This window comes from Periophthalmus magnuspinnatus, chromosome 23 (assembly GCF_009829125.3).
Source record: "Periophthalmus magnuspinnatus isolate fPerMag1 chromosome 23, fPerMag1.2.pri, whole genome shotgun sequence".
NCBI lineage: Eukaryota > Metazoa > Chordata > Actinopteri > Gobiiformes > Gobiidae > Periophthalmus > Periophthalmus magnuspinnatus.
Genome location: NC_047148.1, coordinates 19,640,235 through 19,656,895, shown reverse-complemented (window position 1 = coordinate 19,656,895; position 16,661 = coordinate 19,640,235). Strand labels below are relative to the sequence as shown.

The 16,661-nt window shown below is 38.4% G+C and overlaps 2 protein-coding genes across 3 annotated transcripts; both read left to right on the top strand.

Annotated features, from left to right (window-relative positions):
* The first annotated feature begins 108 nt into the window (after window positions 1–108).
* On the top strand, window positions 109–11,799 carry usp20 (ubiquitin specific peptidase 20). Of its 2 annotated transcripts, none has more exons than XM_033989709.2 (25): window positions 109–264; window positions 513–644; window positions 719–772; window positions 877–939; window positions 1,064–1,198; window positions 1,276–1,378; window positions 1,693–1,762; window positions 1,855–1,968; window positions 2,051–2,129; window positions 2,221–2,731; window positions 2,815–2,964; window positions 3,062–3,174; window positions 3,314–3,486; window positions 3,573–3,667; window positions 3,742–3,775; window positions 3,861–3,906; window positions 3,988–4,168; window positions 4,253–4,379; window positions 4,464–4,633; window positions 4,803–4,884; window positions 5,027–5,135; window positions 5,413–5,515; window positions 9,080–9,148; window positions 9,227–9,398; window positions 9,529–11,799. In XM_033989709.2, exons 2-24 carry the CDS (start codon window positions 567–569, stop codon window positions 9,385–9,387), a joined length of 2,820 nt encoding a protein of 939 aa, XP_033845600.1. In that variant the 5' UTR covers window positions 109–264; window positions 513–566; the 3' UTR covers window positions 9,388–9,398; window positions 9,529–11,799. The 2 variants fall into 2 exon arrangements, with proteins under 2 accessions (XP_033845600.1, XP_055087412.1); XM_055231437.1 differs by having other exon boundaries at window positions 139–264; window positions 9,227–9,425; window positions 9,529–9,917.
* Window positions 11,800–14,570: 2,771 nt separating this feature from the next.
* ptges (prostaglandin E synthase) lies at window positions 14,571–16,142 on the top strand. The gene is made up of 3 exons (XM_033990386.2): window positions 14,571–14,760; window positions 14,850–14,932; window positions 15,319–16,142. Exons 1-3 carry the CDS (start codon window positions 14,644–14,646, stop codon window positions 15,566–15,568), a joined length of 450 nt encoding a protein of 149 aa, XP_033846277.1. The 5' UTR covers window positions 14,571–14,643; the 3' UTR covers window positions 15,569–16,142.
* The last annotated feature ends 519 nt before the right edge of the window (window positions 16,143–16,661 follow it).

Here is a 16,661-nt window from a genome sequence, read left to right as displayed (position 1 = left end):
GTCAGTATTTCCTCTCTTATTATTATTGGCTCTATATTTTTATGCATGTTTTTATGTATGTTTGTAATGTTTTGCTCCACGCGCTGCACGTACAGGACGTCAGTGTGCGTGCTGCTGGGTCGTACAGAGGAGGGGGGTTGTTTAGGAAGACGGGGGTAAACCGTCTGTCTCTGATTATCTGGTTTAGGCTCTTCTCCTTCAACATGCGACATTTACAGCAAGAATGAAGAGTCTTCATCATCCCTGTGACCTAGCGGTTTACTGGTAAATTAAGTCATTCATTTATTTTGCATATTATGTCTCATGTCATGTATCTGATGGTCTTTAACCATTTCTGAGGTCTCAAGGGTCTTTATTTAGTCTGCAATGCGATAATATTTAGTATAGTTGTGATTTCCCTGAATAATAAACGTTGTCAAATAATAAGATAGCCTGTCACTGTCACAGTTTGCACTAACAGACCTCCTTGCTAACGATAGCCGTGCTAGGTTGTATTGTTTTGGTTATTACAGCCCTGTTACTAGCTTGTTCAAAGAGTACACCTCCATCTGAATAAACGAGCAGACATGGCGGAACAGGACGTTTGCCCTCATCTGGACTGCATCGGAGACGTGACCAAAGATGACCTTCTTCAAAAATCTAAGGTTGTTGCATATTGTTGGACCATAATCAGATGTTTTAAAGGTCATGCATTAACGACTGTACCTTTTTATTTCAGGGTACTTGCCAGTCATGTGGAGCAGGAGGCCCTAATCTGTGGGCCTGTCTACAGGTATGGGTGGTTTACAGTTTTTTCATATTTTTCTTGGTTAGGTCTCGCTCAATAATTGTTACAAATATTAAATAGCACATGTATTCCACGTCTTTACTCTGTAGAGTGACTGCTCTTATGTTGGATGTGGTGAATCCTATTCTGATCACAGCACTCTTCATGCTCAGGTAAATATTCCCTCATCTATATATTATTATTATTAATGTGGAATGTCCTTAGTAACACACACACACCAGTTTGACAAATATTTTACAGTAGGCCTGTATCTTGTCTGAATTATTTTGACTCCAGGCAAAGAAACACAACCTCACAGTGAACCTGACAACATTCAGAATTTGGTGTTATGTGTGTGAACGGGAGGTATTTCTGGAGCAGAGACCTGCTTTGGTGCCAGTGGTCCCTCATCACTGTAAAACTTCAGAACAGGTAGAGAAACTCCACTGCATTGGATTATTTTATTCTTTGCTAGTTCTCTCTTATACTGTCTGTTTTGTGTGGTGTAGGATTCAGTACCTCAGCCAACTGCACATCCACTGAAAGCTGTGCCAATTGCAGTGGCAGAAGAAGAAGGTTCAGAATCAGAGGAGGATGAGCTTAAACCCAGAGGTAAATGTAACTGTCTCATTGCTTCCCTGAGTATTGAGTGTGTCTGTCACGGGGGCTTTGTGTATATATCTAGCGCCTCTGCTGGAGGGGTATTAATTCAGACTGATTTGTAGTTAGATGCCTCATTGGACCAGTGACAGTCTGGTACCTTACTGAGTAGAGATGCCCTCAAGAAGAGTCCTGTGTGCTATAATATAACTCACTGCAGTCAATAATCCTCCTTATCTGTCAAGGTTGCCTATCAGAAGTTTGTGGAAGACAGCCTTATCTTACGTCAGTATAAGCAAAATATTCAAGCTGGCTCCTATTTACAGGTCTTACAGGAATGAAAAACATTGGAAACACTTGTTATATGAATGCAGCCCTCCAAGCTCTGTCAAACTGGTAATCTTTTCTTCTAGTACATCATAATTTTAATTGGGTTTGTGTTTAGAGCCTGTTTCTAATATTACTTTTTCTCATTGTTTCTTATTTAGTCCACCCCTCACACAGTTTTTCTTGGACTGCAGTGGTTTAGTGCGCACTGATAAGAAGCCAGCTCTTTGCAAGAGCTACCAAAAACTAATCTCAGACCTTTGGCATAAAAAACGGTAAGCAATAATTTTAAAGCAGTGGTTAGATGCTATAAACAGTAAGTAATACACATGGTTCCTTCTATACACAATTTTACAGGCCCAGTTATGTTGTACCTACAAGTCTCTCTCATGGAATCAAATTAGTAAATCCCATGTTTCGTGGCTATGCTCAGCAGGTCTGTTCAAGTGCACTATTAAGCAGGTTTCTATATCAATAGTCTTTGTCAGCCAAGGAGTATCTCCAATTTGACACAATATGTTCTGTAGGATACTCAAGAGTTTCTGCGCTGCCTCATGGACCAGCTGCATGAGGAGCTGAAGGAGCCACTAACAGAGTGCACTCTGAGTGGAGATGGCTTTGATGTTGATGACAGACGAGATGGAGACCGCTCCCCATCGGAGGATGAGTTCCTGTCATGTGACTCCGGCTCAAGCAGTGACCGGGGTGAGGCTGGAGCCACTGGTGAAGGAGAACTGCTCTTACATGATGAGTGTGATGGTGTAAGGTCACCTGCAAGGCCAAATGAATCCAGTCCAACTGGTGTAATCTCGGAGAAGGAGAAGTTAAAAGAAAGAAGAGTGTCAGGGTCGCCGCTTCGTGGAGGCTCTCAGGAAATGGATGAAGATGCAGATGTTGATACGGCAGCTGAAGAAGACACTCCTGAAAGATTGGAGACTGAAGAGGTGCTCACAACCCCAATCACGGAGGTCCAAACTCTAGAAAACAACCAAATATCAAATACCGCACAGGGGCAGAGCCAGAGTAGCAACACCTCTGGTATTTAATATTCTTTGTGGTAGAACGTTATCTAAAATAGTATCTGTCTCATGTTATGTATCATGTGTCTTCTTGTATCTCAGAGCCAGACAATGAAGCCAGAATGACACAGCCACAGTCCATCCCCTGCACCCCTGTGCGCACCCTTCAGGAGCTGCACCCTAAGCTGTCCTGTAGTCCCCCTCGTTCTAGTCCCCTTCGCTCTGCAGGACCTTCATATTCATTCAAAAAAGGTACTGAAACTATTGTCTGTTTTCTTTTGGCTTGAGTCTGACTTCAATTTCTTACTGTCTCTAACTCAGTTCCATAATGTCATGGTGTCGTTTTCAGCCCCACTGCTGCTTAGTTCCAGGAAAAAGAAACAGTCCCACTATCGTAGTGTGATCTCTGACATTTTTGATGGCTCCATCCTAAGTCTGGTCCAGTGTCTAACCTGCGACAGGGTAGGTCCTTGTAAGGTAAACTTTGGAAGTTGTTGCACATGTAACATTTCTATTCAGATCTCAGATATCAGTCATACTACTGCATACATTTGTACTGCGCATGTGACACAGATGACACTGATGAATACTGTTTTATCAGCTCTCTTCAACGGTGGAAACCTTCCAGGACCTCTCTCTTCCAATTCCCAGCAAAGAGGACTTGGCCAAACTCCACTCTTCCATTCATCAGAATCTGCCAGTGAAAACTGGTGTGTGTCCTGAAACATACGGGTCACAGGGCTGGATAACCTATATAATGGACTCCATACGCAGGTCAGTTGTTGTGTTATGTAAAGCTGTAGTATGTGCAGCCATATGTACACTCTAGTAATAGTTTGCTTGTCCTTTTCAACAAATAGATTTGTAGTGTCATGCATTCCTAGTTGGTTTTGGGGGCCTATGGTAACTCTTGAAGATTGCCTTGCTGCCTTTTTTGCTGCAGATGAGCTAAAAGGTAAACACATTCAATTTATTACATAATTGTAGTTACTTGCATAAATAAATGCATTTCATTTTTGTTTTCTTCAGGAGACAACATGTACAGCTGTGAAAGATGTAAAAAGTAGGAATTGACTAAATATATGAGTTAACATATAGATTTTACAATATTATATTATATATTGGTCAGACATTTTATTTGTGTCCAGGTTACGAAATGGTGTTAAGTACTGCAAAGTACTAAAGCTTCCAGAGGTATATAGTCTTCATTAATTCCAATGATTTATAAAAAAAAAAACCAAATACTGCAGGTTTTGTTTTTCTGTGTTTTCAAAGATTTTATGCATTCACCTGAAACGCTTCCGACATGAAGTCATGTATTCATTTAAGATCAGCAATCATGTATCATTTCCACTAGAAGGGCTCGACATGCGTCCCTTTTTGGCCAAAGATAGTCCATCTCAAGTCAGCACCTACGATCTGCTCTCTGTTATCTGTCACCATGGCACTGCCGGAAGTATGAACAATCTTATTCCATTTAAATACATAGCATTAAGAGAACATAAGAGTTCAACATCTTGTATTTCTTTGTTTGTTTTAGGTGGACATTACATAGCCTACTGCCAGAATGTGATCAATGGCCAGTGGTATGAGTTCGATGATCAGTATGTCACTGAGGTTCATGAGACTGTGGTGCAAAACGCAGAGGCCTATGTGTTATTTTATAGGTAAATACACATAAACCAAGCCATATACAGCTTATTGTTTAAGAAAACTAAACAATACACTTTAATGTGAATTTTGTTTTGCAGGAAAAGTAGTGAGGAGTCAGTTAGAGAACGTCAGAAGGTGGTGGCTTTGGCCAATATGAAGGAGCCAAGTCTGCTGCAGTTCTACATCTCCAGAGAGTGGCTCAACAAGTTCAACACTTTTGCTGAACCTGGCCCAATCAGCAACCACACTTTCCTTTGCCACCATGGAGGTCTATACATTCTTTTGACCACAAAAATACATACTTGAAAATATTTTATCTGAAGTCTTAGTAAATATTTAAATGTTAGGAATCATTTATCTTTTGAGTTTAGAAACTTTCAGCATGCTTATGTCATAACTTTGTACATGAACAAAACCAGATTTTTTCATCATTATAGGAATTCCTCCTCATAAATACAACTATATAGATGACTTGGTGGTTATAGTCCCGCAGAATGTCTGGGAATATCTCTATAACAGGTAATCATACATAAATAGTTACACATGTCATAAGCATTTTGTTCGAACAAATCTCACTTAGACAGTTTGATGTTCTCATATTCTAGAAGGTGCATTTGTTAAATATGTTCTATCCCATAGTTTTTCTAATATCTTTCTGTAGTTTTGGTGGAGGCCCTGCTGTGAACCACTTGTATATGTGTGCCATTTGTCAAGTGGAGATAGAGGCCTTGGCTAAGCGCAGGAAAACTGAAATAGACACTTTCATTAAGGTAAAGATATTTAAGCTGTATTAGAAAATAGTGTATTTTGTTCATGTTAGATACTAGATCACTTGCCCAATGATAGATGGTCCCATGCTAGTCACTGACCAAAATAATAAAATAAAGTGAATGAAATTTATAAAGCAACTACATCCAGTATATACATGTTTTGAATCCATTTTACTCTTGCCTGCTATGCTTTTAGTGTGATAGACCAGAGTTTTATACTGTGATTACATGCACTGGCTCTGCTCTTGGCCTGACAAAGCATTTTTCTTGTTTGCAGCTGAACAAAGAGTTTCAAGCTGAGGAGGCTCCGACTGTGATCTTGTGCATCAGTATGCAGTGGTTCAGAGAGTGGGAGAGCTTTGTGAAAGGCAAAGACAATGGTATGTCTAAACATTCAATACATACACTACTGCACAGAAGTATTACTCAGTTTATCAATTTAGGTGTGCATCTACATTACTTTTTATTAGGATGTTCTGTATGGGTCTGAAATTTGGACAAATAAAACAATGCATAAGATGATCAAATTATCAAATTACAATCTTTTTTTTTTACATAATATGCCAAGAGTCACATTAAACTTTTTACCATCTGAAAATCAAAATTAGAAGTATTTTCATATACATTGATCTTTCTGCATTTTTTTATTAATGTATATTTATTGTACAATTTAATTAAGATGTTCAATGTCCATTATTTGTAACAACATATGTGTTTACAGTGACACACTATATACTACATATACGCATATCACACATACGTATACACATTTAGACGTACATATATTATATATACACACACACATATATCAGAGGGAAAGACTGCGAGGCATATTTTGTCCGCTTTTTCGCTCTAACGTACGGCCTGGATGTGGATATTATTTATATCTGTATCGATTTCACCAGTCGTATTGTAGAAGACTCTATAGGCATCATAGACAATGTTCCAGCTCCAGTGGCATTAGACCTTGTTTGTGTCATGGTGATTTGTTTCTTGATTTCCTGAGAGACTCAAAATGTTGTGTTTTGAACGTCAGGCTTAATGTGAATGATGATCATTTTACTTCTGTTTCAGTTTGAAGCAAAGCTGTAGTGGATTATGTAGTGTCACCGCATGACTGCTTAGTCTTGTCTTAGTTCTAAAGTGATTACTGCGCCAGATCTCATGGACCAAAATGCAGCATCATGTCTTCCCCTTATTGGAGATAGATGTCATTTACCTGACCATTCCTTATTGCCTTTGACTTTTCATGTGGGCACTCAAATAACACAAGAAAATAATCCTATTAGTTTGCCCAAAAGGAGACTATGACTGCTCCCTTTCTTGCATCTACTAATTGTCAAATGGCATTACTTGAGCTAATGGAGAAATTAGAAATGTGCAGAAATATGCAAGATAATGTAAATAAATGGTACAGTGAATTTTGTGAATGTTTAATGAAGGAAATTAATTTCTACCAACAGCGTACACAGAATAATAAACATTCCCACCGTCCTAATGGTAACTCCAGGTTATTCTGGAATACCATCTTCAGAGGTTATGGGATGTGCGTAAATCAGTGGAGAAAGATTTCCTTAATTGCAAAGAGTCTAAAAATAAACAGGACTTGAGGGACAATTATAAGCAGAAACTGTCCCTTTTTGACAAACACTTCAGAATTTATAAAAGAAGATTTTTAAAAGACCAAGCATAGATCATTTACAAACAAGCAACCCACAACAATTTTGGGAAATGATAAATCAATTGGTACCTCAAAATGGTAAAAAAAAAAATTCCAAAAGAGATTATTTTAGATATTGGTGAAGTGGAGCTAAGCAAAGAGGAACTGATTAAAATGGGAACATGATTTCTCAAATCTTTATGCTGGGGGATTGTCTTCCTCTGATTTTGACTTGATTTTTGGAGAGATTTCAGTTCAGAATGAATCTTAAGTCAATTATGAGGCAGGAAAGTTGAATGTTATCACTGAAATATGCTCCTAAACTCTAATATTACCCTGGAGGAAGTAATCAACGCTCTGAATAAGGCAAAACTAAGGAAAGCCATGGGAGCAGAGAAATTCCAAATTAAGTGTTAAAGTTCTTTTCTGTTTATTTAATCTTTGTTTTGAATATGATATTGTCCCCTCAACATGGTGCAAATCCGTAATCATACCTATTCCTAAGATGACAAAGGATGACTTCAAAGTGCCGCTTAATTATAGGGGAATCAGCCTGTTAAGTACAGTTTATAAAATCTACTATCCTAAATGCCAAATTGATACAGTTTCTTGAAAACATGGATTTAGAAAATGGAATTAGAAAACACAGAGCTTGTATTGCTCATATTTATACAGTTTCAACTATTGTGAGAACTATAGTACGACTGGCTGAAAATAAGCCCTTTTTTGTTTGTTTTGTTGAGTTTAAAAAAGCATTGGAACTTCTTCAGGCCGGGGTTAATGGGAGATTTTATCAAGCATTAAAATTCCTGTATGCAGACTGGATGGGATGTGTTCAAGTGAATGATCTACAGAGTGGCTCCCTGTACCTATTGGTGTAAAACAAGAGGATGTTTTGTCCCCAAGCCTGTTCTCATGCTTCATAAATGACTTGTACTCCTGGCTGAAACAGAAAAGGACCTACAGTCAATGTCAAACGTGTTATAACAGTAGTGCTGTAGGTAGAGACTTGTCATGAATCAAGCTAAAACCTAAATAATGCACTTCAGAAAAAAAGTCAACACCATAAAGCAGAAAGGTCCTCACATTTGGAAATGTAAATCTTGAATATGTCCCTCAGTACAAATATCTGGGCTTCACATTTGATAAATTTATTACTTTTGACAGTGTAGTAAAACTCCTTGCTACTCCTTGCTTCATCCAGCGAAGCTCTAGGTTTTGTGATTAATAAGGTGAAAATGTGTAAAGATCTTGGTTATGAAACATATTCTAGTTGTATGAGGCCTGTGTATCTCCTGTTCTAACGTATGCCCCTGTGGTGTGTGTGGGCAGACGTTTAGCCTTGGATGCTGTGGAAAAGAGAGCCATCCTCTGTTTCTTGGGAGTTTGTCTCAGTTTTGGCAGTGCAGGGTGAAATGGGCTGGGTCCCTGGCTTAATCCAAAGAAAGTATGACATGGTCAGACTGTGGAACCTGATTATTAATCTGTTTGATAATCTAAGAGTATCTAAAAAGGTCTTTGAGTGGAGTAAAATCAAGTCGCCCTGGGCAGTAAAGCTATGGGCTGTTTTTGCTGAAGCACAACTTCAGTATGTATTCCATAACAATTTGCCACGCAGCATCAACAGAATAAGAGCAAAACTGGTGTCCAATTATGAAGAACAGTGGCTGAATGGGATCTTGGCTAAACCCACATATATTCAATGAAATCATACTGAATAAGACTGAATCTTATGTCAGAGCAAATTTGAGCCGGAATCAAAGGTCCTTGATTGAACAGCTGCACACGTCGATTCGTCCCCTGGCCTTAGAAACTAGGAGGTTTTCTCAAGCCTCTGAAGAAGAAAGACTCTGGGGTTTGTGTGAGTTGAGAGAAGTGGAAAGTGGAGCAAGTTTTTGGTTGTATTAAGAAATCCTTTATTTGAAGAAATGTTCACCCAGTGCCCTGATATGTTCTGGTGTAAGGACGACAACCAGATGAAATGGTTGTTTAATTCTAATGTTTATAAGTTGACATCATTTCTCTGTAAAGCTTGCAAGCCTCAGTTTGTTTAAATGAGTCAATTGGTGTTTGTACGTCTGGCAACTGGCCTATTGTATTTTATTGTATTTTGTTAATGGTGTCGTATAAGCCCATTAAAGGACTTGGCATATTTGTATGCAAGACACAATAATAAAATTCATTCATTCATTCATATATACATACACACCCATGCATACACACATATATTCATTGTATACTGTTGTGAATGTATGTGTTTAACAGAATTATTGTCTATGCTTAGAGCCACCAGGTCCCATTGACAACAGTAAAATTGGCATCATGAAGGGAGGACACATACAGCTCAAGCAAGGTATACTCCGAAGTTCAGATGGTTGGACAAAGAACATTTTAACAAACATGATCACCATCCTTCATTCTGTTTCCTCAGGGGCAGATTATGGTCAGATATCAGAGGAGACATGGCAGTATTTGTTGGGCATTTATGGAGGAGGTCCTGAGATTGCTGTCAGACAGACAGTGGTCCCGCCAACTGACGCAGAGAGCCTGCACGGAGAGAGGAAGATAGAAGCAGAGACAAGAGCACTCTGAGATGAAGAGAGGTCTGCCTTTTGTTGTTCTTCACTTGCGTAACTCTACTAAACTCACTCATTATTTTCCAAGTAGTGGAGTTATACAGAAAGATTTCAGCTGTACAAATGATGTCATAAATTATTTCTTCACTGATCTTAGGTTGCCTGACTTGCGTTCCTCCCCTGTCCTGACAAGAAGCTGAGGAATTTGCACCTTCCTGAAGCGGTTGGGTTGTGAGCACTTTGTAAATGTAGCAACGCATTGTAGAAAATTATTTAATATGAGTAACATTATTTATTCGACAGCACACATTCGCACAGTTGACACTTACTAAAGTTGTTTTAGAATGGCTGTTTAGACTAGCAGTACATGAGGCTGCAGAAGACCTTAGCCTTAGCATTATTATATAGATATGATCTGTGGAGTAATACAGAATTTAACACAGTTATGCACCTCAAAATCAAAGTGCATATGACATGTTAGTCTACTCATTATATTTCAGATTTTACTAAAAGTCTTGCCTGTTGTTTCTTTTTTTTCTTTTTTGGGGGGGTGAAGTTTATACCTTTACTTTTTGGTTTGACACGGGCAGCAGATATCACATACATTGGTTGAAGTAATTCCATAATTGTTATTAAAATGCATAATAGTTTTGTTAAACTGTTTCATGTGTATAACTTGTTCCTGCATTTTGGAAGGCAAGTTATTGGCATAGGTAGAGGTAATTCTATTTTAGAACTTTTATTCTTAACTTTTGTTCACAAACTGCCACAAAAATATAAAAAATATTTACCACAGATACTATCTCCAAACCACATAATAATTAGAAAAGTACAGAAACCTGTCATATGCACTTTAAAGCGTTTCCAAACCCTCAGGAATGCTTTAGTCAGAAAGGGTTAGCTTAAGAAATGTTTTGAAAATAGATATTTGTTTTCATACAAGGTTAAATATGCATGCCACTCCTTTGTTGAGAAGAAATCATTTTAATTGAAATTCTAGCTCTGTGGGTGCATAAACTAAGACATTTATGTATTGTATATACTGTCTGTTTACAAACCCATCTGGGGGAGGTGGGTAAGGCATATGTACCTGGTGCTATATTGGTTTAATGCTTTTGGGAGAAGTATCAGTGTAACTGAAGCTTAAGAATTCTTAGACTTTAATGTTTAAGTCAATTTTCAATTGCTATTGATTTTATAGTAACACAAAAAACATGAATTAATCTGTTTTTTGGTATTTTACCAAAACTGAAGACAAACATTTTATTTTATGTATTCATGAATTAATCATTGGATTTATATAGCCTCTGTGTTGTTAAGCTACTATTGTAGCCACAGCTGTTCTGTGACAGACTGACAGAAGCGAGGCTGCCAATGTACGCCATCGGTCCCTCTGACCACCAATGCACTCACATACGCTACTTTCATACTAGTCTATGTGGGTGACGTGTCTTGTAGAAGAACACAGCAACAGTTATTGCCGCTGGCGCCCCACAGTGGCACCTGGTATTCCCAGCGGTCTCTCATCCAAGTACTAACCAGGTCCAGCTCTGCTTCGCTTTTGAGATCTGACGAGATCGGGCTTTGATCAGCCGGTATGGCCACAAAGTATTCAAATCTGTGCATAGACAATAGACATCTCGGACGCAATTATGGCTCCCAGTCCATCTACCGGTTCTTTAAAATGCAGTCTTTGTAAATATGTCGCATCTAAGCCTTGCAAAGCATTTTACTGCTTATCTGGACACGCATTGAAACATGTTACATTAAAGTAGGTTTTTGCACAGTGCCTTCACTGTATTGCTTCAGCTGGAAAAGCTTCTACATGTCTTAAACTTTCACTCACCTCTTAGTTTGTGGGTTTTGAGTTGATTTCAAATCTATTAATTTATTTTAATTTAATTATTTAGTTATATTTTAAACTTGAATCAATTCCGAAGCACCATATTTAACAGTATTTTGTAAATTAGTGAAAAAAATCATCCTACCTGTCGATGGATCTTGTCATTGCCTTTTATTGTAATTATGTCACAGCTTAATATGAGAATGAGAAAAGAATGAGAACTTAACGCTTCACATATTCTCTTATGTTCCAAAATATGACCCAGAACGACTGCTGTGTGTGTGACTGTGACCACTTCTCATAATGATCAATGGAATGACCTTGTTCTGACATGTAAATATACAGAATACTAATACTCATACTGTGGTGGTTGTTTTGAGTTGCTTCTGTGGGGGTAAGTGCAATAAAAAGAGAAAGTCATGTATCTTTTATGTGAAGAAAATGTGCAATGCAGCAGTTTAAGACTGTATAGTGGTAATGTTGCAACACTTTCAGCTATAGTCTGTGTTGGCTTGTGGTACAGTGAGTACTGTAGCTGTGTGTGTGTGAGGATTTCATTTCACAGGTGGGCTCTACATTTTCAGGGTCTTGTAAAATAATAAATGTTTGGATTACACAAGATTTAAGCAGATTAAAGTCTGTATAACTGTAATTAGTCATGACATATTGATGAATAAAATTGCCTTGTATGAAATCCCTTGTTTATTTTCTTTATTTCTTTAATGGATGTTATATGTTTGCTAATGACAGGTCCTCACATTCACAACTTTGTATTTGGACAGCTAGAAACACTAAACACTATGCTATAATATTTTTTTCTTATTTAGTCCTAACTTATACAATTTGTCTTTTAGCAGGAACAGTCTATTTCTGTATCAGTCTCACTAACATTGTACCTCAGATTGTAAATGATCGTCTTGGGTGTGCAGTTGTGATGTCATCTGAAGCCCCTTATGTATGCTGAACTGCCTCCATCCCAGACAGAGGCAGACTGAGGGGGAAGCCATAAACCACCACAGCCGAGGAACAGAAAGACTGCATCAGTATCTTTTCAGGTAAGAGAGTTCACATTTTACTGCAGCAGCCGTTTGAAGCAGTTTGTAGCTTAGCATGTGAGTGTGAATGTACACAAGTAGCACAGCCTCACTCGCACAGCCTGCCTAATACTGAGGCTACTCCAAACCTTTAGATGCCTGTAACAGAACGTATGGATGCTGTGGTTGACCTCTAGGATATGCTGCCTTCACGTATAATCTTTGGTTTTGGTGAACAGCCAAGATATCACTGTGTTAGCTGGGTGTGGCATCAAGCTGTTCAAATTAATGTGGCAAATTATATGTCTGTCATTAATTATATGATGTTGTAACACCATTTGTAAAGATGGGTATTATTCAGTATATGTTGCATACATGTTACTAAACACTGACAGCTTTCATAATTGATGTATCATCTTTGAGGTGTCCAGTTAGACTTTGTCCTTTTCTTTTTATAGGTCTTCAAAGTCTACGACTGGTGTGTCTCAAGCACAGTACAAATCTACTCCTGTGCATTTGGAGAATCATGGTACTGAGTCGGCTAAATATTTACATGTGGTGTCTGGCAGCAGCAGCTGTTTGACATGAAGAACACATTGGGACAGACATCTCCAGGCCATGACCTTTTAACTGTAGTTACCCTTCCACATAAGAGACTACAGATCAGTCTCTTTTCCATAGAAATATTTCTTCAGAACTGGGTATTACTCAAAATACTTGTGGCTATAAGTTGTACTTCCTGCATCACACCCTCAGATATGGTTCAGTTTTTTTCCGTATTTGTGGTCTATCCTTTGAAAACAGGCTACCACAGTGTTTACCTTATTTAATGTTTTGTCATGCAGTTACATGAACTTCAAATTATAAATCAGAGGATATGTACAGATAATCTTATAAGTATTCTTATTTGCGCTGTAGTTTTCTCAAATACTTTCTTGTTTTACTTGAGTAATGTCTTGGACCATTACTTTGTTCTTCTACTTGTGTAATATTATTTAGATTTATTTTATTACTTTTACTTGAGTACAATTTTGACTACTTTGGAAAGTTCTCATTAGAAAGTTCTCATTTGAGTAGCCTGTAAAACTTGGGTCATACATAATATTCACTTTAAGGTACACAGTCTATTACAAATTTAATGTAAATGTAATAAATACACAATTACACACATACTGTTTGTTAAAAGCAGATTACAGATTTTTTTATTTTTTTTTTACTTCTACTCCTGGGCCTACTTTGTTAAAATCCAGTGCTCCTTTGCTCACATGTGTTTGTTGTCCTTTTTGTGTGCTTGTATTTTAACATACAACTGAATAGCTGATTTATGACTTGCCTCAGACCATAAATTACCCATCATCCTTTGGGAGATCCTCTCCATCATGGGCTGTGCTATGTGCTGTCAGCTGGGGGACATGTGGACATTTAGACGTGACAGAGCAGGAAGCACAGGGCTGGAGCTGGGGTCGTTTCCTCAGGTTCATGGAGGTTACCACAGAGTGACGGGGCTGCACTACACCTCGTCCTTCTCTGATGCTGAGGACTGTTGTGATGACTGCAGCTCTGACTCTCCCACTGCACTCAACAGATGACTGTCAGTCAAAGCTTGACACGGTGTCACAATAAATATGTAATATATCCTGCTGTGTACATATGCTGGATTTCCCACTGTATCAAAAAATGATCCACAACCTTCTTGACTAATGTGAAATCAAACGTATTTGTGAATTTTGCAATAGAGACATGTTGAGCAATAACTTCATTTACACTGAAAACCTTCCTTGTTTTGAAACCCATATTGTGCCAGTATTCATGGGTTGTTTTACCAGGAGGTCCTGTGTTGTACATCATAAGAATCACTACATAAAAAGTAAAATAAAATCATTTAAAAAAAAAAAAACGTGTCACATTTAATAAGAGGTTGTAGTAGAAATAGCGTAGAAAAGATGTACAACTCTACTTTGTGTGAAAATACATATTCTACTGTGTATGACCTTAACCTTTTAACCTTATAATTAGTTGGTTTTCAAATTAAAATGTTTTTTATTTATTTTTTTTTATCCAACAGCTTTTTTCAGGCTAAGTGAACATCACAGTAGAAAACATAAAAGATCATAACCAGACAAAGTCAAGTAACTGTTGGTAACCAAAATAAAAGGGAGTAAAGGAGTTTGGCGGGGAGTCCGGATTACACACCTTTTCCCATTTGTACACAAATTGGAAAGTTGAAAAAGAGTCATTTGTAAATCAAAGCCCTTCAGAAAGCCCTTCAGCAGAGCAGTGAGTGGGCGGAGGCTTTGCTCTACAAAACTCTTCTCCTCGGGCGCCCTCTCCTCAGCGTTACGCACGCATCTCTCTAAAAGCATCTTCACCCATTACGCACGAGCCTTGAGTCAGAATGGAGACGCTGTTAAACAACCAGGTTTTCTGCTGTTTTGTGTTTTACGCGGTGCTGCTCGTGATAAAAATGTACATCATTTCGATCATTGTGGGACAACTTAGGCTGCGCAAAAAGGTGAGCTCATCCTTCTGTAAAACACTCGAAAAGTCTCGTTAAAAGTGCATCATTTGTGAACACGTAGACGACTAAACTTTCTCCTACAGGCTTTTGCTAACCCTGAAGACGCACTCAGACATGGAGGTGTGCAGTTTATGAGACAGGACCCAGACGTGGAGAGGGCTCGGAGGTGAGTGATTGCACATGTTCTCATAAGTACACTGTGCCAAACTCTTCCATCTCAGTCAGTGATTCATTTTAAACCAGCGCTTTGTTTTATTTTGCTTAAATTCCACTTTGGTGCTCTTTCTCACACCTTAAACGCAGGAGATTGTTGTCAGAACTTGCCAAATGAGCTATAGACAAGTCATGCGTGACAAGAGAGTGTGGAGCATTTTTAATCTAGGCCTACCTGTGTGATAATGCTCCACTGCGCTTTTACAATATCTGGAACTGGAGTCAATTGTGTTATTATGTCACGCCATATTATTCTAAGTAGGTCTAAATAGTCCAGTTGTGTCTAGGCTAGTTTAGAGGCTGTGTACAACCTTAACCTTAACCTTTATTCTTTCCCAGAGCCCATTTGAATGACATCGAGAACATCCTCCCCTTTCTGTTCATTGGGGCAGTGTATTCCCTAACTGGACCTTCATTGTTTGTGGCCCGCATTCACTTCCTGGTCTTCTTCTTGGCCCGTTTGATGCACAGCGTAGCCTATTTCTTTGCCCTAAAGCCCCCGACTCGCTCTGTGTCCTACAGCATTGGACAGATCTCTTGTTTTTTGATGGCTGTACAGATCCTGATGATGGTGGCCTCGTTTGCTTGAGTCAAACTGGACCGATGGTGATTTCCAATGGACACAGTCTATTTGATCTGAGTTTTTTTTAAAAGAGCAAATTGACAAACTGGTGTGAAGTGCAATATAAAGTGGAATAACACTGCAGCGTGGTTCTAAACTTTACTTCAGCTCTGATAAATCTGAAGTCACAGATGGAATATACAGAAAAATGTTTGTTGACATTATGTGCACTTTTGTCATGGTTTTAGATTTTAACAAAGTTCATTGAATTATTTATCACCGCATTATGAAGGCTCGTTATAGACTTTTTGTTTTGTTGTCATAACAGTTCTGCACATTGCCTTGTGTTTACAGCCAACAAACCACCATTCTTGACAACATTTTATAGGTTCTGTTCTAAACGGACTCACGATGAAGCTGAGTGTGATTAGTTATTGCCTCATGAAAAAAGTTGTTGCTGTTACAATTTTTATGTCCAAGAACAAAGTGTCAGTGATGAACAGTGGTTGTATTGTGCACATGTAACAATGTATTTGTGATAAAGCTTTTATATGATGAAATTATAATTTATTACAAATAAAGTATTGTTTTTTCCAAGAAGTATTGTTTTCTGGTGTGGACATTTTGTTCCACTGTGATTCAGACTGCCTGTGTTAGTGAGATGCCTGTGTTAGTGAGATGATCCAGAAGTCCAGGGCTAAGCTCCAGCATTCCTCCACATATTATGTAAGACCACAGGAGTTTAGTATGTTCACAGTCATATCCTGAGAGGCCCACAATCGGGAAACCATTGGAATACTGAGGAATGGTTTGTGACCAATTTGTCAATCACTTTACCTGTTCCGTTGGGGAGTTGTCATGCAACAAATAGGTGTTTGTATGCAGCTTTTCCAATCCCATTCCTACAACAATGACTTTTCCAACGGTGGGGAGTTGCAGTTACTATGTTTTTCTTTTTATTTAGGAAAATGAGTGGGAGTACCTGAAAAGACTACACCTAAGCTTTGAATGGACAGGCATAGCTAGTAAACACGATATGGGTGAACCCCAAAGCTATAATGACATACCAGGGACAATAGTGCGTGCATATTTTAAGAGTGAGTCAGCTGTATAGTTTTAA

Bases quoted from the DNA above. Each gene is read 5' to 3' on its own strand.
- usp20 (XM_033989709.2), top strand. From the start codon at position 567: ATGGCGGAACAGGACGTTTGCCCTCATCTGGACTGCATCGGAGACGTG. The intron at 1,199-1,275 runs GTAGAGAAACTC...TGTGTGGTGTAG, and splicing joins ACTGTAAAACTTCAGAACAG to GATTCAGTACCTCAGCCAAC. The intron at 1,763-1,854 runs GTAATCTTTTCT...TTTCTTATTTAG, and splicing joins CTCCAAGCTCTGTCAAACTG to TCCACCCCTCACACAGTTTT.
- ptges (XM_033990386.2), top strand. From the start codon at position 14,644: ATGGAGACGCTGTTAAACAACCAGGTTTTCTGCTGTTTTGTGTTTTAC. The intron at 14,761-14,849 runs GTGAGCTCATCC...TTTCTCCTACAG, and splicing joins AACTTAGGCTGCGCAAAAAG to GCTTTTGCTAACCCTGAAGA. The intron at 14,933-15,318 runs GTGAGTGATTGC...ATTCTTTCCCAG, and splicing joins GACGTGGAGAGGGCTCGGAG to AGCCCATTTGAATGACATCG.